We start from the raw sequence: 20817 nt of genomic DNA, 5'->3' as shown, positions 1-20817 counted from the left end.
CAGGCCATGACCCCCGACAACCACACATTGATGTTTCTCTCTCTCTCTTTCTCCCTCCCTTTCCCTCCCTAAAAAATAAATAAATAAAAATATTTTAAAAAAAAGAAAGAAGATGAATGGAAAATCTCTAAAAAACAATTAAAAAGTAGAATAAATCCACCTACCCAATTTCAAGACCTATTATACAGCTACAGTAATCGAGACTGTGTGGTCAGTGGTACAGAATACAGAACCCAGAAATAGCCCTACACAAATATGGCCAGCTTAAGGTGATTCTTTTATTGTTATTCTATTACAGTTGTTCCAATTTTTCTACTTTGCCCTCCTTCACCCAGTCCACCACCCACTCCCACAGTCAATCCCCACACTGTTGATTTTTGACAAAGGTGATAAAGCAATTCAATGAAGGAAGTCTTTTTAAGAAGGTGCAGGAAAAATTCTGTATCTGTAGGAAAACAAATGAAGCTTGACTTAAATATCACACCTTAAACAAAACTTCAAAATGGATCATAGATTTAAAAGCAAAAACTAAAACTATTAAACTTTGTGAAGATAATAGGGGAAATTCTTTGGGACATAGGAATTGGTGAAAAAATCTTAGAAATGGCACTGAAAACATACTCCATATAAGAAAAAAACTTGATCATCATAACAATTAAAAATTTTTGTGTTGCACAGTACATGATGAAAATACATGCTAAAGACTGGGAAGAAAATATTTGCAAACCACATATTTGACAAATAAATCATATATAGACTATATAAAGAACTCCCAAAACTCAACATGAAAGAAAACACCTCAGTTAGACAATAGGCAAAAGACATAAAGAAACACTTCATGAATGGTAAATAAGCACATGAAAAGATTTTCACTATCACTAGTGATTGGGGAAATCAAATTAAGAGCTCCATCATTGATCACTACATGCTCCAATGAGAACAGCTAAAATAAGAATAACAAAGATACTGACTATCCAAATGCTGGCAAGAATGCCAAGAAACTGGATCTCTCATACATTGTTGGTAAGAATATAAAATGGTACAACTGCTCTGGAAACAATTTGGCAATTTAGTTTAGGTAAACTAAACATACAATTACCATATGACCCAGCAATTGCATTCTTGGGCATTTTCCTGAGAAATGAAAACATCTGCATAAAATCCTGTACATGACTATTCTTAATATGTAATAGACAGAATTTATGAACAATTAAAGTTTCCCGCATAGAGTGAATGGTTAAACAATCACTGAGGGAAAAAAATCAGGAAAAATGGTACATAAGTTTCATGGAATTTTTTTTATTGCTAAGTAGTTAACAATAAAGAAGGAATGGACTATTTATACATGCAACCTAAATAAATCCAGAAAATTATGCTGAGTGAAAAAAAGCCAGTTTCAAAAACTCTTACCCTATATGACTCCATTTATATAACATGCTTGAAATTACACAGATTAGTGGTTGCCAGGTGTTGGAAGTGGTGGGAAGGAGAGAAAAAAAGAATGATGCAATAAAAGAGCATGGTAGTGTATACACATATTTTATGTTTCCTGTTATTGTGCTATAATTATGTAAAATGTTAATTGGAGGCAACTGAATGGAGACTTATCTTTGCAACTCTCTGTGGCTTTAAAATTATTCTAATATAAAAAGTTTAAAAATGATTCTAAATCTAATAAAATGAAATTTTAGAATACATGAAATAACCAGGTAACCATTAGGAACCCAAACGAGGTTAATGGAAGGCACATTTTCACCTAAGAGGACCAAGGTGCAAAATAGGAGATGAATTATAATTATAGCTGTGTGCCTGTCCCTTTAGAAAAAGAACCAATTCCTGTTCTTTTTTGAAAGATTTGGTGAATTATTTTCTCCAGAAAAAAAAATAAATAAAAAAGCATTCTACAATGGACTACATGTCTCTTAAAAGTCTGAATATTTAAATAAATATTGTCTTTCTGCTAATAAGATATGTAAAAGCAAAGACAATTTTTATTTTAATTTATTGAGTAATAAAATTGTATTATTCTAGGTATCTATTTATTCTTTTTAATAATATTTTATGGTGCATCATTCATTATTTCAATGGCCAGAACTGCTAAGGTTTCTATGCTTACAAAGCTTCCTCTTGTATTTCTTATAAAGACTTGGATTGGGAATCGAAGGAGGAAATATCGTTTAATGGGGATTGAAGTTCCACCTCCAAGAGGAGGTCCTGCTGACTTTTCTGAGCAGCCAGAGTCTGGTTCTTTGTCTGCACTCACAACAGGAGAGGAAGCTGGCCCTGAAGTAGAAGAGGATAATGACAGAAATGATGAAATATCCATCTGCTTGTCTGAAGGAAGCTCTCAAGGTATTTTATATGTTGTGCCTCCTAATAATACTTTTTGTAAGCTTAATGCAGTTTCACTTTCTTTCCAGCTTACTGGACTACAAATCTAAAGTCCCCAAAACATTTGGTCAAACATTTTAAAAGAAATGGATTTATTTGTATTCATAGGTATTTTTATTTTTGAAAGCTTTGGAAAGTATTTTGAAGGCCCCATTTCAGAAGAAAAATACCATTTAACTTCAAATAAAATCATTTCCTGTTGTGAGGCAATAATCTGATAAAAGGAAATTAGAAACCCCCCCTAAGGAGAATTTCATTCCCTAACTCCCACTTCCCCACCTGAGAGGTAATTTTAAAAAATAAGGAGTTAATGGAAAAAAGTGAATAAATTTTAAGGTTGCTAATGGACCACTGCTTCTACACTGGAATCCTTTGTCATTTAATAGTGTATTATCTAGACAGCTGGCATAGTAATCAAGACCTAATGAGAAAAATAAGAGAGAATTTAATGCCTGAATCAAAATATACTTGATAGGAAGTGAGAGTGTCTAGAATTCCTCTCAGTGGCTTATTTTTCACAGCTGCATGGTAAGCTCTTCATTCTCATCCAAAATTGCACCAGAAGAACACAAAAGAATTATCAACTACTGAAAAGAGCCTTTTTTGTTATGTTTTATACTAATTCTGTCCTATTCGCTTCCTCATTTTGCTGGTGGAAAACAGTAATCTGAGTGATTTAACTGTGTGATCTTTTTGTAATGATTAAGTGAATTATATCATCTGGCCTAGATGAATATCATACCTTTAAAATACACTAACCATATTCTCTTCCAATTATGAAAATATAGTTATATATATGTTTGCTCTGAGATTTCCATTAATTACATGACTTTTAGGGACAGATAGAATAATAAGTAGCTGACCATACTACTTCAAAAACCTAATAACTTGAAAATCAGGGTCCTTTATAATATGGCTGTTGATTCAACAGGATTAGTCTTCCAAATGTTTAAGGAAAAAATGCCCTTAAATCGGGTCTTACATTTTACATGTTAAAATCAATTGATATCACATTAAAAGTTTCTAGAAAAAAGTTCTACAAGCAAAAACAAGACTCATTTTTAAAACATGGTAAAAGGCAGATTTAGCCAAAGTCACCAAAAAGTGCTGTTGATCTTTTAGCAGTTTCAATTCCATTCTTTTGCTTCTGAGAAAATAGGTACTTCCCTGATACAGAGCTTCTGACTTAACTCTAACTTCTACTTTCTACCTCCCACCTTAACTTCTCCCCTTTCCTTTTCCTTTCCCTGTATGGAGTAAAAGAGGTTGGTATTGATTAAAAAAAAAAAGCTATCCACCTTGACCCCTCACCTAACTGCAAACTCTAGCAGAAGTAATAGATGACTCAGCTCCTTAATTTCAAATTCTATGTCTGCCAAATATATTTACCATTGAGCAATTTTAAAGATTTCTACTACTCTGAGAAGAAAACTGCTTAATGTATAGGAATAACGTGTGTGTGTGTGTGTGTGTGTTAAATTTCATAACAAAGTCTTATTTCAGCTGTATCTATTATGTGGGCGTATGCATGAAAGATAAGTCTACATATCATTATTATGGCCACCACATTAAGTGCCCTCTAGAGTTTTTACTGATTAATAATTCTACTCATTGGTTTAATTTCCAATTAACAAGACTGTTTTCTTGAGGAATAACCAGACACATTAATAATATTTAGCTTTTAAACTTTCACTAATGTGGAAGCTATCTGTAAGCAGCAACAAAAAAATGCCTTATTCAGCTGTGTGATTTCATACCTTTCTATATTAGAAACCCTCAAAACAATTTTTATTTATATTTTATAAAATAATTAACCATGTATAAATATGTTTGGGTAAAGCAGAACTGTGTACAAAGTTATGAGCAAGTGAGAATAGAAATATAAGGCAAACCGATAAAGAATGATTCCAGTAACGATCTTGTCAGTGAGTAAATAACCCCTATTCTGAGGGCACCAGTACTAATACCAGCTCTGAACTAAACTTGATGACAATGTTTCCTCCCTTTATTTCATGTAGTTTCTGATTACATAGGACTTGAAATGCCTGTGATTTGAAATGTCTAAATAACAAAAGGATAATAGTTTCCTCTGTCTAGGAACCATTCTTTTATTAAAAAATTAAATTGAACTTTGCATTAAAACTCTGGTAAAATTTTCCTGAATACCTAACCTCTAATTCTCTATTCATATGTGAGTTCCTGGATCGAACATGTTTTCCTCCTAATCATCCCCATGTTCATGCAGAACACACCTATATGTCTTTCCATGAAAAGGAATGGACTCAAAAAATCTTAGGAGGCTGATATTTTTGTTATGCTTTATATGGTGAAATAAAATGTCAGTTACTAAGGGGATAAAAAGGTCCACTAGTATTTATATAAATAATCTTTATGATATTATTACAGAACAGGGGACCTGGCTCTGAGTTGGGGCTGCCTAGGGCCAGCTGTAGTATGTGGGTGCTTCACTTCATGTAGGAAGGACTTCACAACATGAGTCCATGCGACCATGAGGACACATTTATGAAAGCTGGGGACAGTGACACAAAGAAAGGCTTACATAGAGGAAGCAACAGGAGAGGCTAAGCAGGGCTGCATTAGCTCACTGGGACGCCACAGAAAAGGGGGCCTTAGAGACATGATCAGGTGGTTAGCCTGGGACAACTGCTGTTGCCCATTGCTCCCCTAGTTGCAAGTCTTGGGGTCCCTTAGAGTTTAGGAGATACATGCCTGTGGGGGAAGAAGTGAAGGAAGAAGAGCAAAAACGGAATGGTGTGCTGCTCCCCAGACAGAGAGCAGCCTTCTGTGCGTCTTTGTCTTGTGGCTTTCATAAGCTCTCTTGCAGGCTGGAACCCTAGGGGAGGACTTAGGGGACAGTTTTAGCAGAATATTCATCAGTTCTCCAGGTGTGCCCTTTCAGGGTCATAGTCTCCACTGATTGAACAGTGACCGGGCAGGGGGTCCTTAGTCATCATAACTGATCCTAAGTATTCCCATAACTCTGCTGCTTTTCTGGGCCCAGAGCTGAAAAATACAACTGAATGAATCCTAGATGTCATCTCTAGGGAGGTGACCTTCTGATCTGGCTGGCTGTAAATTGTTCAGCCATTGTGTTCAACTATTTGTCTCCATTTCCTATTCCACTTGCCCAGGAACTTTCATGGCTTTTTAGTTATCCTGCCTCAAAATGGCACTGCAGAAAGAACAGGGAGAAATGTTGCTGCCCTGTTTTCCTAAGAAGTGGAGGTAATGTAAAACTGGTGGTTATATAGTAGACACCTGATGCCGCGAACTAGCCACTTCCCCTAGCTCAGCACAGACAGCTTTTTAGTGGACTGGTTTCTCGGACTTATTTTTTTCTTTTACTTTTACTTCTCATTTTTAGAATATTAAATTTTGATCATAAAAGGAATATATGTTCATTACAGGAAATATATCTTGAATATTTTGTTCATTATCCACTATTCTTTTACTTCATTTTTAGTAGCTTCACAGAGTTTGTTGTAGGAATAGGTCCTAAATGATTTATGTTGCTTCCTTTTTGGTTTTTAGTTATAAACAAAGCAGTAGTAACCATCCTTGTAATTTTGCCTATCCACGTTTATTTCCTTAGAACACATTTTAGAAGTAGAATTGCTCATCAAAGCATACGGGGTGAATTTGCCATTTGTGCCTTTTTTAAATACATTATTTAATTGTTCTTGAAGGAAGCACTCTTAATAGGTTTTGAGGAATTAAAAATTAAATCATGCCCTTTTTTTCTATAGAAGAATCCAGTGAAGTTGTTCCTAGTGAAAGAAGGGCTGGTAAGGAGGAGGACCACCATGCAGTATCTGAAGATAATGTGGTATGTACAGTTTGAAGTTATTTCCTCATTACATGATGAATTTCAGGGATATATTTTGAGTTGATGACAACATTATTAGTATTGTCAGAATAAAGTCTTGCTCCACTTTGCAAACTAAAACAAAACTGTTAGCAGTGAAATTATATATCTTTGGGAGTTTAACAAATGAAATTTAAATCACTGTCAATTCAACCTCGTATTTTGATTTAGGAGATTTGCAAATATAAAAACTTTATGCTTACTATACATAGGACGTTTTACATGTAACAAGTTATTTTTCTTCAATGCATTAGCAAAGAGCAATTTTTTTCTCATTTCACAGATGGCAGAATTACAGAGATTAGCCTGATACTATCAAAGAAACTTTTGTTAGTTCTGAGACTTGTGTCCAAATATTCCTTAGTCTAGGGTCTCTCTTTAGACCATACTTATGTTGTATACTATGTTTGGAACCTTTTCTTCTTTGTAGTTAATTGAACTGTATTAACTACTTAAAAATTGTAGAAATGGAGGAAAGAGTATTAAGCAACTGAATGGCAGGCAGAGACATGTTATGTGTGGATTAAAATCAGTTTTGTAAAAATATAAACAGTATTGTTATGTAGATAAAGTTGTCCTTTAAGCAGCTGTTTTAGCAGTACCTGTTTATATTCTGACTCTATAAAATAATGTAGATACTGAGATGTTATTAAAGTCAGACATAAAGGAGAATGTTATTGTGCTGTTTTTGCCTTTTAAACAGTGTTTTATGTTTAATTGTAACCTTTAAAAATGGTCCCTATAATGGATTTTTCTGCTACAAAATGGCAATAACTTGAAGATTTACCCTTGCTTTCATTACAAACATTGTTTATCTGATACTATAATCCTGCCACGTCTCCTTAATAAAAGTTAAGCACATACAGTTTTGTTCTTTTTTGACAAACATCAACCGTATATAAGTATCTTCCACATGCAAAATATAGTTTAGGGTTACATTTTATTGATTTTAATCTTAAGTTGATGTTTGACCCTTCTAACACTAAATTCAATAGGAAAACAAGCCTTTATTTTGAGGCAAAGTCATGTTTTCATTATATAGCTCATAATAATTGTTTTCCACAATTCTTAATTATGCTAATGTTCTTAAATCCCACCAAGTAATAATATTCTCTGCTGTAGATTTGAAATACATTATACAAGTTATATATGGTTACTTAAAAATTGGAACCTTTTTTCCCTTAAAGACATGCTCACTTTAGCCTGAATTTCTCTGAACTGGATCTCCTTTGCTGCAGGTATTTGAAGATAATGAATGAAGTCATGGCATGGGATTACTCACAGTCACTTAGGCACTTAAGTTCTCAAGAACGATTGATTTTCACAGACAAAAGTCCAAACTTTCAACGGTTGATCTTCTCTGCCTGTAACTTTTGAATGTCCCCAATTATTCATGGATAACAAATCACAAAGACATATAAGACCCATTTCTATGCACAAATCTATACAGTGGCCTTTGGTGCCATCCTCCTTAGATTACTTAGCTACTTTTTCCCAGAACCTATACAAATATATTGAGAATCTAAAAACAGCATCAAAAAAGTATCAAATCTGAGGTCTGGTAAGAGCCGACACGATTAAGCCCTAAGTTTATAATGATTATAATTGAAAACAAAACATTAGATTTATCTCCAGGCAGCGGTAGAAAGCAATTTCATTGCAGCTGTCCTCCTGACTCAGAAGCCTGCAGGTCACGAACCCTGTTATGCTATTGTACTCTCATAGAAAATATGTCAAATATGATCATTCCAAGATTGTTTGCAACTTTTAATCACCATATATATTGCTGGGTAGGAAACTTGATTTTAGATTCTGCCCACAACATGTTGCTATTAATGTGCTTGTTCCTAAAATACTGCCTAGTGACTAGCTCTAGCTTAGCTTTTCTCTTTTTAAAAATTCCTTTTGTGTTGGCAGAGTTTAAATGTTTAAAAGTGTTTTCCCTTAACTGTGTTTTTCATACATAAAAGTAAAAATTATTTTTCTTAAAAAAATGAGATATTAGAGTTGATTTTATATTTGGGTATTTTTTATCCTTACCCAAAGACATGCTCACTGATTTTAGAGAGAGGGGAAAGGAAGGAGACAGGGAGGGAGAGAAACATCGATGTGAGAGAAAAACATTGATCGGTTGCTCCTGTATACACCCCAACTGCGGACCAAACCCTAAACATGAGCCCTGACTGGTAATCGAACCCACAACCTTTCAGGTTACAGGACAATGCTCCAACCAATTGAGCCACACCAGCCAGGGCTTAGTTTTGTTTTCAAAACAAAATGTTCCATTATTACAGAACTTGCCTTGCCCCCATGGTTGGAGCTGATTGGTTAGTCTTTTCATCAGTGCTAAGTTGTTTCGTTTATTCTTTTGGTAGGTATTTAATTTGTACCTTCTATTTGCAAGATACTGTACAAATTATGCTGTACCTTGATTCAAAAGCTAAGGGCAGTTTAGAATCTCTCTCACTTTTCCTTCTTACTGTCCAGTGAAGGAAATAAATAGCCATGCTATTTTGATCATTATATCATACATGTCTGCTTTCAATTGTCTAGCTAATGGAGTGAAGTAAATAAGTGATTTTTTAAAAAAAATGTACTTAACAGGACTACATGTCGTATGTTGACATTTTACATTAGAAATTGCAAAGAAATGTGTGGGGACTTAAAAAAGAAAAATCTTTAAACCAATTAAGTATGGTTAGCATCACACTACTGTTACAGGAAACAAGTTCCCTGTCACTGGAGGGAGCTATTTAAGCATAATTTGAATGCCTTTTTTCAGGTGTTGTCATGAAAGATTTTTTTTTCTGTTTTAAAGTATAATCAGTCAGTTATCAGAGTTTATTCTGGATATTCCTGACTAGATAATCACATAACTGAAACTGAACTTTGAATGTATATTCTCTCTGTGTTGTTGAGTGTAGTGATGATGAGCAAATCTATATTTATCAAAACTTCTCTGTGTTACAGAAAATAGAAATTATTGATGATGAAGAAAGTGACATGATGAGTAATTCTGAAGTAGAGCAAGTGAATTCTTTCTTGGATTATAAGGTAAAAGTAATTTCAAATTGTGAATTCATTAAGAGAAGGTATTAAATGAGGCAGGCTGTTACAGTACTTATATACTGGTTTATTTCACTCCCATGTGAAAAGTTTAACATCCTGGGGCTCCACATTGACTCTCTCAGACAACTTGGATATCAGTCAATGTTCCAGGCATTTTAATTAACACTGGCTGGTTCACTGGTTATAGTTATAAGCACAAAGTTTGTTTGGTAGGAGTAGGTACTGATGGTGTATGACAAGGTGATGCAGTACATAATGGTGGTTAATGTGAAATTTATGGCAGTGCTTTTTAAACCCAATGTTCATTTTTACAAGATGGTAAAGGGGGAATTTTTTCCAGATTTTTCCTTTGTTAATTTTATGTTGAATTGCAGCTTCCGAAGGCCATTTGTTAAAATATAATAGTATACCTGCTGTAGAAGTTGAAAAACAATCCCTAAAGCAAATACTTAATGACTCTGAATAGAAATTACCTTTTCTTAATGTCACTTGTTACTAAACTGAAAGGCTTACTTTGACAGCATGCCATATACAATTTTGTTTTTATTAAATTTTGACATAAGCTATCTATCCATATGTTAATATATTTTCTGCATATACGTAGAATTGCTTTCTTTTTGTTAATCAGTGTCATAACTTACAAGGTAACTTTGGGGCCTTCTGAAATTTTGGCCAGAGAATCATCCTTCCCATACACAAAAGCCCTTTTTTTTTAGAATATCATAAGAGTTCAAAGCAGAGACTAGTATTTAGATATTAACAGAGAATAACATCTAATCAGAAAAGACAACAGCTGTCATTTTCACATTTTTTTAAGTTTTACTATAATTGAAAGTTATGTCATTCAACAGATTGTTTTCCAAATGTTCATAACATGTCAAGACTTTAAAATATTGAACATTGCAAACACAAAAGGAAATTATCTGTCAAAATTTATTTTCACAATGGTCAAAGAGCACAATACAGTCTTGTATTTAAACTGTATTTACATATAACAAAATAAAGTTGTTGGTTCTAAAGTACAAGAGATCATTATCATCTCTGCCACAAGATCATATATTCCTAAATACCCAGTTCAGGATTAAAATGGCTCTGCTTGGCACAGGCTATGGAAACTACAGACAAGAGGAGTGGATTGCACAGCTGTTAAGTGTGCTCCACTTAACACTCTCAAACAGTTCAGATAGGGCTGGGCCCAGAACTCTGAGGATTCTTTCTAGGACCTTTCCCCTCTGGTGTTCCAGAAAACTTGAGAAGTCTTGGAGCTAAAAGCCAGGGCAGGGCAGAGTGTTCAGTCTAGAAATCTTAATTAACATTTTCATTAAACTCTAAAGAACATTCAGTGATTCAGTGTTTTCCATTGTGGTAAATGCTTCGGGAACAAGGGGTCTTTCACTACCCTATTAAGGGTGTCTTTTATAACACATTGCCATCCTATATAAAATTCTTTAACTCTAAAAAAATTCAGACATATATAGAAATATATTTTTATAATCATTATTTAAAATATTTTGGTCCACTTTATCTATGAATTTTGTTACCTTAAAGTAAGGGTAAGTGAAACCTCATATAACAGTTCTCATTGCTGATTTCAGGATGTTGATTTAAAACATCCTTATCAGTTTAGAAATTTAATCTTTCTCCAGAGAACATTGGTACTTTACTTGCATACATGTTAGTTTTGGGGTGATCAAAATCATTTTGTCAGGTCTTAAGTACATTTATCATAAGATTCTTGAAGGTAGAGAGTTATTTATCTATGTGTTATCTGGTCTAGTGCTTAGTTATAGACATCCAGCGACTAATTCCTGAGTGAATACATTAAAGTCCTTGGAATCAATTAACACAGAAAGCTTGATCCTGATAACTTTTTTCATTTGCTAAATCAAACAAGTCCTCCATTATTCTTGAAATTCACTGTGGCTAAATGAAAGAATATTTCTAATATACATTTGATAATTGTTACTGTGCAACCAGCAGTGCTCAGTTTGGTCATACCAGATTCAGATATATTCCTAAAAATATTGCTCAGAGTTCTAACTTACCCAAAATGTTTATAAGACAAGTTGGTGATCTCAGTCTCTGAGGCATAAGCACTATATCATAAAATAACACTTTGAATGTTCCCTACAGTCATCTTGGAGAAGAACCGACAGAACTTACTTCAATGTAGGGAAGATTTTAATACGAAAAATGAGCTAGATCTTGCATTCTGAAAGTCAGTGGCTGATGTTACCTTACTAGTTCCTCACAAACATTCTATTTACTTAGGCAAGTCTCTAAAGTACATGTAAATTATTGCCTGTAATCTTGGAAGTATTTAATAGGCTTGAAAAAAGCAGCTCTGAGAAGAAATGTCCGTAATTTTAAATGATCTCAAAGCCATTTGTGTTTTTAAAACTTTGCGTAAATACTGAGGAGGAGGAGGAACATTCACATGAAAAATTAGAGATCTGCATACCAACAATGCTTTGTGACTTTTGCAAATGTGAATTAATGTTTTTTAAAAATTTTAATGGATTGTGAGTGCAGCTCAAAAGGATGATGCATCCAAAGGAGACACTAAGATAATGATGGTTATTATTTGAAAAGACTTCCTGGTCAGCACTTTACTAATGCTATTATTCTGACAATAAGCACCAAAAATATCTATATATTTAGAACTAGTTGAATGTATTATGGCAGGAGCATATTGAAATTTATTATAATGCTGTCTTGTAAAGTAGATTGCTATAGAGTGTCTTTGGATGGGGAATTTAGCTTGAATCATCATTTGCAGATGATTCACTTGATATGAAATAGTCTGAAAAAGAAGCAGTTTTATTAGGTAAAATAAGTTCTAAACTGAGCTGATAAAATAGTTGATGTAATAAGCATGTTCATAGATTCAGTGTGACTAATGCAACTGCATTTTTTCATCTCAAACAACAAAAAATGCCCCTAAAATTAACTAATTTTAATGTCTTTCATGAAACTTTTTGAAAAAATGCTGTTAAAAACCCTGCTGTGCACTTGAGACCAATTCTCCAGCTGCAAACACTACTCATAGATTGTTTTCAGGGGTTTTTTTTTAGCAAAAGGGCCAGCTAATAATTTATTTTTCATTTTTAGTCAGGTTTTTGACCTGTAGTTCCCATACAATAAAATTCACCTCCTTGTACAGTTAGATGAGGTTTTTACAAGGGGACACTGTTGTCTGTCAATGACTATGATCTGTTTATTCATCTACTGATGATCACTTGTGTTGTTTCTAGTGTTTGGCTATTGTGAATAAAGCTGCTAGGAATATTTATGCATGTCTTTCTGTGGACACATATTTCCCTTTGAGAAATACTTGAGTAGAATTGCTCAGTTAGATGGTAGGAAAGACAAGATTTAATTTTATAAGAAACTGCAAAATATTTTTCAAAGTGGATGTACCCTTTTACACTTCCATCAGCAATGTATGAGATTCCAAATTGGTCCACATTCCTGTCAGCCCTTGCTATTGTCTGTTTCTTTAACTTTAACCATTGTAGTATGTTGGTAGTCTCCTCTCCTTGTAGTTTTAATTTGCATTTCTTTAATGACAAATGATATTAAGCATTTTCATGTATTTATTGCTCATTCACCCATCTTCTTTGGTAAAGTGTGGGTTCAAATACTTTGTCTGCTTTTGCTTTGTTTCTGATCTCATAATTGTCTTATAACAGTTCTTTCTGTGTTCCAAATGCGAGTACTTATCAGATATTTGACTTACTAATATTTTCTCCCAATATGTAGCTTGTATTTTTATTTTCTTAACAGTGTCTTTTGAAGACCAAACCTTTTTTATGAATTTTTTTTTTTTACATTTCATGCATTTTGTGTCCCCTTGAGGAATCTTTGTCTAACACAAAGATTTTCTCATGTGTTTTTCTCTAGAAGTTTTATAATTTTAGGATTTACCTTTAGGTATATGATCCATTTCTTGTTAAATTTTGTATATGATGTGAGGTAAGAGTTGATGTCATTTTTTAGATATACATTTATAATTGTTCAATCACTGTTTTTTGAAAGACTACCCTTTCTTTGTCCATTGAATTACTTCAGCACCTTTTTTGAAAATCAAGCAGATAAATATATGTGACCATTTTTAGTACACATATTTCTGGACTTTCTGTTCTGTTCCTCTGACCTATATGTCCAACCTTTTGCCAATACTACGTGTTCTTGATTTCGTGACTACTGTAGCTTTAATAGTAAATCTACTCAAACCACTTTTAAGGGCACTTTTTTCATAAGAACCTGTAATTCTCAAAACCAGAATAACCAAAGATTGTTAATATTATATCCATTTCACTGATGAGTGAACAAAGGCACAGAAAAGTTAACCGGTGCCCACGTTTACACAATCATTAGTAGCCTTGGCACTACATTCTTCAAAATCCTACTCTACTCCTTTTTTCCTACACAACAAGCAAAGATGGTCAAGAGAGAATTGGTCTAGAATTAGTGCTATACAATGATTTGGAAATATTTTTTGAGTAACAGACTCCTACATAAAGGCAGGGGTGCTCAGCTAACCACTTAAAACAGTTTTAGTAATAAGTTTAGTCTCTTGGAAAAAATTATAACCTTTTTAGCTCTCAGTATTTGGCTTTGTGTATTGTACATTCAGCATTAATGCATCTGCAATTCCTTTTTACTTGGGGTTAATTGAGCTCTGTCTATTCTTAATCTTAATTCAAATGCTAACTAGGTTTAATATAGGAGAAGTCTTTCCAAGGAGAAAACTGTTTCTTGATTTTTTTACTGAAATTAATTTCATTGGATTTTTAGCAAATTGTTTTCTGTTCATGATTTGCTTAAAAAATAGCCTTTGAGTAAAAGGACAATTTTCTTCTGTGCTTTATATTTCTTTATGCTAAAATTTTACCTTATTTACTGTCTCTCCAATTTTGTTGCTTTTTAAAAATTTTATTGTGCAACAGCTATGTGTAGTCCTATGTTTGCATAGGGTAATTATAGTGTTTTTTCCTTCAGAATAAAGAAGTCAGATTCATTGAACATGAGCTAGAGATTCAAAAGCAAAAGTACTTTAAACTTCAGACATTTGTTAGAAGCTTGATACTAGCTATGAAAGCTGAGGATAAAGAACAACAACAGGTAGGTGTCAGAAGTGAATAGTAAGTTGTAATATGTCATGTTGAATAATGGCATGTCACACTTGGGTTTTTCATATATATATTTTTATACTTCATCCCTGCTTTCCATCAAGGAAAGATTTGTTACTTAGAACCTTTTTCAGCACAGAGTTTTTGATATTACATACTCAGAAATCTATGTGCTACTTTAGTGGAAAATTAAAATAACTGATTAATATACTTTAACTCCAAGTTAATCTTAAATAAAATCTAAAAGATTTTATTTACTTATTTTTAGAGAGAGGGGAAGGAAGGGAGAAAGAGAGGAAGAGAAACATCCATGTGTGGTTGCCTCTCACATGCTCCCTACTGGGGACCTGGCCTGCAACCCAGGCATGTGCCCTGACTGGGACTTGAACTGGGGAACTTTTGGTGTGTGGGACCATGCCCAACCCACTGAGTCACAAGTCAGGGCTAAATAGGGATTGAAATATAATAGTTTTAAAAAAATTCTCAAAATGTTTGTAAAGACCACTATCTTAACTGGAGAGGCACATATTTGGGAATCTTTGTAAATGAAATTTTATAATAATTTATTATGCTTGCTAAAAAGAATTATAGAACTATAGTGGTCTATTTAATACTTAAATGGTACCAACTTTGCATCTGAGTTGTATACTGCTCTGTTGATTCCTTGTTAGAAAAGTTCAATATGAGTAGTATGTCACAAAGGTAACCATTAATTAAGAAGCAGTCTAAGAAGCTTTTATTTATCAAAGAACCTCAAGAGTACAAAAATTTATCCCTTATATCCTAACAAGACTGCACATATCATCCCAGACATCTCCAGGGGGAAAATAGAGTCTTAGTACCTCACAATTCTCCTTTTTTTAAAAAAGAAAAAGTCTTTATTTTTCGCTGAAGTACAGAAAAACAAAATTTAAACTAAAATAATTTAGTGATGAGGTTCAACCTAGCACACACATTATGTTTCCAGTTTCATGGATTTTGCTCTCCCTGTGGCACACACAGAGACATCCCAAGACATTAATCTTTAGTTACCTTTGCCAGATTTTTTGAAGAAAATTGCTTTATTATGTGAGTTATGCATATCCCATGACATACTGAAAATGTGTTTGTTTTTTAGGAACCTAAGCTAAAGGTTTTACAGAATAAGTTGATAGCCTTTAACATGGTCCCATGGGTACTGTAACTTTTACATAACTGGAAAAATATTAGGTCCAACCATAGGAATAACTTAGAGTATGGTCCTGATCCCCAAAGTCATAACCTGGTTTTGAATTCAGAGTTAGACAGCCAGTTAAATGGCAGGTGTCTATGTCTCTTGATATCTAGGAATAACATACAAATTACATTTTCTTTGCTATTTCTAATCTCATGTTAATAGGTTGCTTCTTTCTCCTGAAACCACTAACATATAAGAAAAGTAACTACTTTACATTTTACTTTTCTCCTTCCCTTATACTTTTCTTCTAATAAAGACTAATGAACTAAGATATGGACAAAATGTTGGGTGAGAAACAGAATGTTGTACAAAACCATACTAAAAGTCTTAGCTTACAAAATAAACACTCGAATAGAAACTACTAATTTTCATAGTTGATATCAGGTATAATGGATCTCAAAATATGGTCTCAAAATACAGCAGACACTAATAGTATCCCATAAAAGTTATTCAGATGATGTCTTAAATTACTGATTTAACACTATGAAATTCTTAGAGGTTTATTTCTAGAAGGAATGTGTTTCATTGGATTCCCATTTAAAAAAAAAATCTTAAGTGTTTTTCCATTCATCTTGATTTGGGTCAGATGAGTGAGATGAGTAGCACACAGAATATTTCGCCCCAATGAAGCAGCCCCAGCTTTAAAAATATATGATACAGTCTGACTGAAATATTATATTACTTAAAAGCTTTTTTTGTAATCAATGGCCATTTTAAGATAAAAATAATATTGCCAACACTGTTCTATCATTAGTTATGGTCTTTCTTCCCCTGATAATTCAGTATGTGATCCTAGCCAGGTCAATTGCCTTTCTTGAACTTTAATTTCTCCACTTTGCAAGTAAGATGAGAATGATTAACATAATGGAACTTGGCATTCACTCCCTATGACCCAGAATAAATGTTAGAGAGACTGATGTTATATTTGGGAAGTGCTCTAATCTTTTGGGAAGAGTGGCCCTCAGTCAAACTGAAGATAGATTGATAAAGAACCTGTAGTAAGAAAAGTTAATCATGTTAGTGCCTAAGAAAAAGGCAGTTCTACAATTGACATATTCGAAAGATTTGTTCAGTGTGCCAATGTTGCAATCTAGTAAGATACTGAAAAAAAATTTTGAAGCCATCTTTATGTACTAGTAGTGCCCTATACTGACTCAGATAATAAAGTTTTTCTATTTCATACTACACGCATTTTGTTGGACAGCTATGTGAAATTTAATGACAAAGAAATAAATAATTGTGCTTCTTTGATTTTAAGGTCTCTGCCCTAGAATTTAGACTGTCACTAAGTCTGCTCATCCACTTGACTTTTCAATACTCTAAGCACTTTGCTCTCTCTAATATAACTTCTTCACAATTACAAAGTGAACTAAATCCAGTGATATATTCCTTATAAACCATGATCAGCCAATGTCAGTAAAAGCTTTGTTTCACCTAGACTGGGTTAGTGGTAAACAACTGTTATAGAAGAAAATGGCATTATGTCTTATTTTTATGGTTCAACCTAGCACTTTAAAAAGCACATAGTACTTATAGGTGACTGCTTTGTAAATACTCTCAATTTCAGCAGGATATTCAAGAACTACTTAATAATATAAAATAAATTCATTTTTGTCAGACATGAATTAGTCTTTCCTTATGCAGCTGCAGAAAAAGGAGAAAGTTTCTAATCTTGCCTCTCTGCTATTTGAGACAAAAAGTATAGGATTTTAGTTCTCATTTGTTTTAATAAGAGAATATGACAATACTGTCTTATTTCAACAGTGGACTTCATATGTTCTTCAACATGCCCTGTCTTTCTATTCCTTAACCAGGTAGTAGGAAACTTGCATTTGTTTTTGTTCCCTTGGTCTTTCTTTACCACTATATACGAAGTCCATGTTACAAGTAATGCTATCTAAAAGCTGCCCACATATGCTTACATTATTTTTAGTATTGGGAGTAGCAAATCAGTAATTTACTCCACAATTTCTTATGGACAAGTAGGCATCAACACTGTCAGCCATATAAAACTTGATTAATCATTTATTTCTCTAGAGTGGATGCATGTTCTGCAAGTCTAGGTGAAACAATTACACCATGGCAAAGCTTAGTTCTTGGCTCTTGACTTATCCTAATTACTCCAGCAGAGAAATGACCAGCCCTCTAGATACATCATTACACAGCTAAATTCACTGGTTCAGCTTGTACCCTTGTGGGTGCTTGGCCATCTGTAGATATATGGGCATAGCCTAAGAAAAGAAGAAAATATCGCTTAGTCTTATCAAGTTGTTAAAGTTTAGTCTAAAGTAAAATAGTTGAACTTATCTCTTAATGGCTAAGTTCTTTCTCCAACTGAAGTATAAAATAGCCTTTTGTGAAATGTGTTTTTCTCTAAAAGACAGCATAACTAGGCAGGAATATTTTAATAAGGAATATCATTTTAAAGCCCTTTAGCAGTGATCAGTGAACACTCAAAACTAGTATAGAAATCACTTATCTCATACACTTCAAAGCACTTGTTACAGAATAGTTGTTCATCTCATTCCTGATTTCCCTTTTGTCCAAGGTTCTACTCTATATAATCCACATTCGAGATCTAGTACGTTGTTACTTCCTTAATAGTGTATTAATTTTTTCTTGTAGGTGAGATATCATATAAGGTCCTGAAAGATAAATGCTTCTTTTTAAAATCTATAAGAAAAAATCAACATGAGAGGACTGTAATTATTAACATAAAGTTGGGGGGAAATCTGTCCACATACTAATTCAAAAACATTGATTTTTCTGTCTCAGGCACTGCTGTCAGATTTACCTCCTGAATTAGAAGAGATGGATTTCAATCATGCCTCACCGGAGCCTGATGATACCTCATTCAGTGTGTCTTCTTTATCAGAGAAAAATGCCTCAGACAGTGTGTGATTTGGTGGGGCAGGTGTATGATACAGCCGTTAGGCTGCCTAATAGGTGTGCTTTCCAAGATAACTGCATTCTGTTTCCCTGATATTCTTCAGTTGCAAAAATATATTATTGAAACCATCGTATTATGAAGAATAGGTAAGATATAATGGCTACAGTTCAAAAAATGTGTGAAATTTAAATATTGAAGTTTTTGAAGTTTTCTCAAACTGATAAAAATCTGAACAAATAACTTTAATTCGGAGCAAATTAACTATGAAATGCATAATGTCTCATTTTTTGAATTTTTTGTTTAGTTTTATAGAAGAATCTTAGTTTTAATAATAGTTTTGGACAGAGACACAAAAGTTTTTCAACATTGCTTATCAAGTTGCTTACTGAAGCTTGGTTATTGTTTTTGTCGCCATCATATCTTCTTTCTTTCCCTTTTTTTCCTAACATACACTTTTACTCAGGAAAGTGGACTGAAAATTGAAACAAAACTTTGAAAGTGATTTAACCTGGAAGAGTCTTCAGATTTATTTTTCAAACTACGAGAATTTGACTGAAGCTAATGATTGAAAATGGAAGTGATTACTAGTATATAATTGTAAATTATTGGTAGTCTTCATTAACTAACCCAAATATTTGGGGGGAGGGGGGAAAGCACTATGGAAAAACAATTCACCAACTTGAAGTTAAATAAATTAAGTGTACAGAAACAAAATGTCAAAAAGATTAGTCTTAATGGGAATTCTTCATTGCTGCAAATGACAAATATTGATAAGATTCACATTCTACTAGTAAAATTGTGTAACTGAGTTAGATGAAATGTTGCACAAATATTAGAAGTTTATCACCATCTTCATAATGTTTTTTTTTTTTTTTTTACTTTTTACATTTCATGAAACAACCAGTCAAGGTAATCCACTAAGATTTTTTTTTTTTAATCTAGTCATTCAGCTTTGCCACAGGTTTTACTTCATTTCCATGTGAGGCTTGTACAGAGTCATCAGCCAAGGATAATATCCAAAAAGAGTTATACAACTTTGGTGGTAAATCACAGTCCTCTGGATTTCCTGGTTACTATTGTATGGGCATGCTACCCAGTCATTCTATTAGCAGGTACCAGGTGGCAACACAATGTAGACAATTCTTTGCAGACTTTCCCTTCCCAGTACTAGATGGCATTACCAGGGCCCATAAAAAGGAAAATGCCAGTTTCTCCCTGACAATACAGTATCATATATTTTGGGGTTGGGAGTGTGGAATCATGTTGTGCAGTTAAATTACTATCTATATATTTAAAAAGTTAATGAAGTATATTTTCCATACAAGTTGTAAAAAACAACTGTAAACCTACCTTTGTCCCACCCTGTATTGTAATAACTATATATGGTGTCAGGTGGGTACGAGAATTATCAGGAGTATCACTTCTTAAGTTATACTTGTCTAACTTATGTTGTACACCTGAAACTATTATAAAGTAATATTGAATGTTAACTGTAATTGAAACATAAAAAAAAAAATAAAGAAAAAATTCAACAATGTAAAAAAAAAGTTAATGAAGTAGCTTAGATTGCTCTTTTGGCCATCAAGTTTCTATGTCAGATATTTTTGTAATTTTTTAAAAGATTTATTTATTTTTAGATGCAGGGGAACAGAGGGAGAAAGAGAGGGAGAGAAACATCAGTGTGTGGTTGCCTCTCACATGCCCCCTACTGGGGACCTGGCTTGCAATCCAGGCATGGGAATCAAACCAGTGACCCTTTGGTTTGCAGGCCAGCACTCAATCCACTGATCCACACCAACCAGGGCTATTTTTGTAATTTTTAAGAAAGACCAATTTTGATCTTGGAATTCAGATAGAAATTTACCAATGCAGAAACACAGTTATGAATGTCTTTAAATTTGAAATGTCCCCTCACCACACACACAAATAAGTTGATAATCCTTCATTTTGTCAGCTGTTTAATATTGCTGCCATCTTACTGTGGTTCTTTTGTTAATAGAAATGTATCAATGGTTAGGTATGCTTCCTTTTAACTAACGGCCATATGGTTCATTGCCAACAATGTTTAGTACTCTTTGTTGACAAGTCAGATTTCATTCAGAAAAAGAGTGCTGAGTAACAACAAAATGTCAGATATTAGGATTAAATTTATCTGTTTCGCCAATTGCTCCAGGAGATAAAGAGTCCCTACTACATACAGCAAATATAGAGACCATTCATTAATGTAGCA

At 33.6% G+C, this 20817-nt stretch overlaps 1 protein-coding gene across 2 annotated transcripts in view; it reads left to right on the top strand.

The window, feature by feature from the left end:
- The window catches only part of HDX (highly divergent homeobox), a 119609-nt gene extending 99359 nt beyond the window's left edge, over positions 1-20250 (top strand). The window contains exons 6-10 of one of the 2 annotated variants that reach the window (XM_036016491.1): positions 2145-2352; positions 6162-6238; positions 9248-9331; positions 14351-14473; positions 18473-20250. In XM_036016491.1, the coding sequence (XP_035872384.1) occupies positions 2145-2352; positions 6162-6238; positions 9248-9331; positions 14351-14473; positions 18473-18598 (618 nt within the window). In that variant the 3' untranslated portion in view covers positions 18599-20250. Of the gene's footprint in view, positions 1-2144; positions 2353-6158; positions 6239-9247; positions 9332-14350; positions 14474-18472 lie in introns of both variants that reach the window. The other variant, XM_028522727.2, reaches the window with a different exon arrangement.
- Positions 20251-20817: the final 567 nt, after the last annotated feature.

This window comes from Phyllostomus discolor, chromosome X (assembly GCF_004126475.2).
Source record: "Phyllostomus discolor isolate MPI-MPIP mPhyDis1 chromosome X, mPhyDis1.pri.v3, whole genome shotgun sequence".
NCBI lineage: Eukaryota > Metazoa > Chordata > Mammalia > Chiroptera > Phyllostomidae > Phyllostomus > Phyllostomus discolor.
This window is presented reverse-complemented; position numbering and strand designations above follow the sequence as displayed.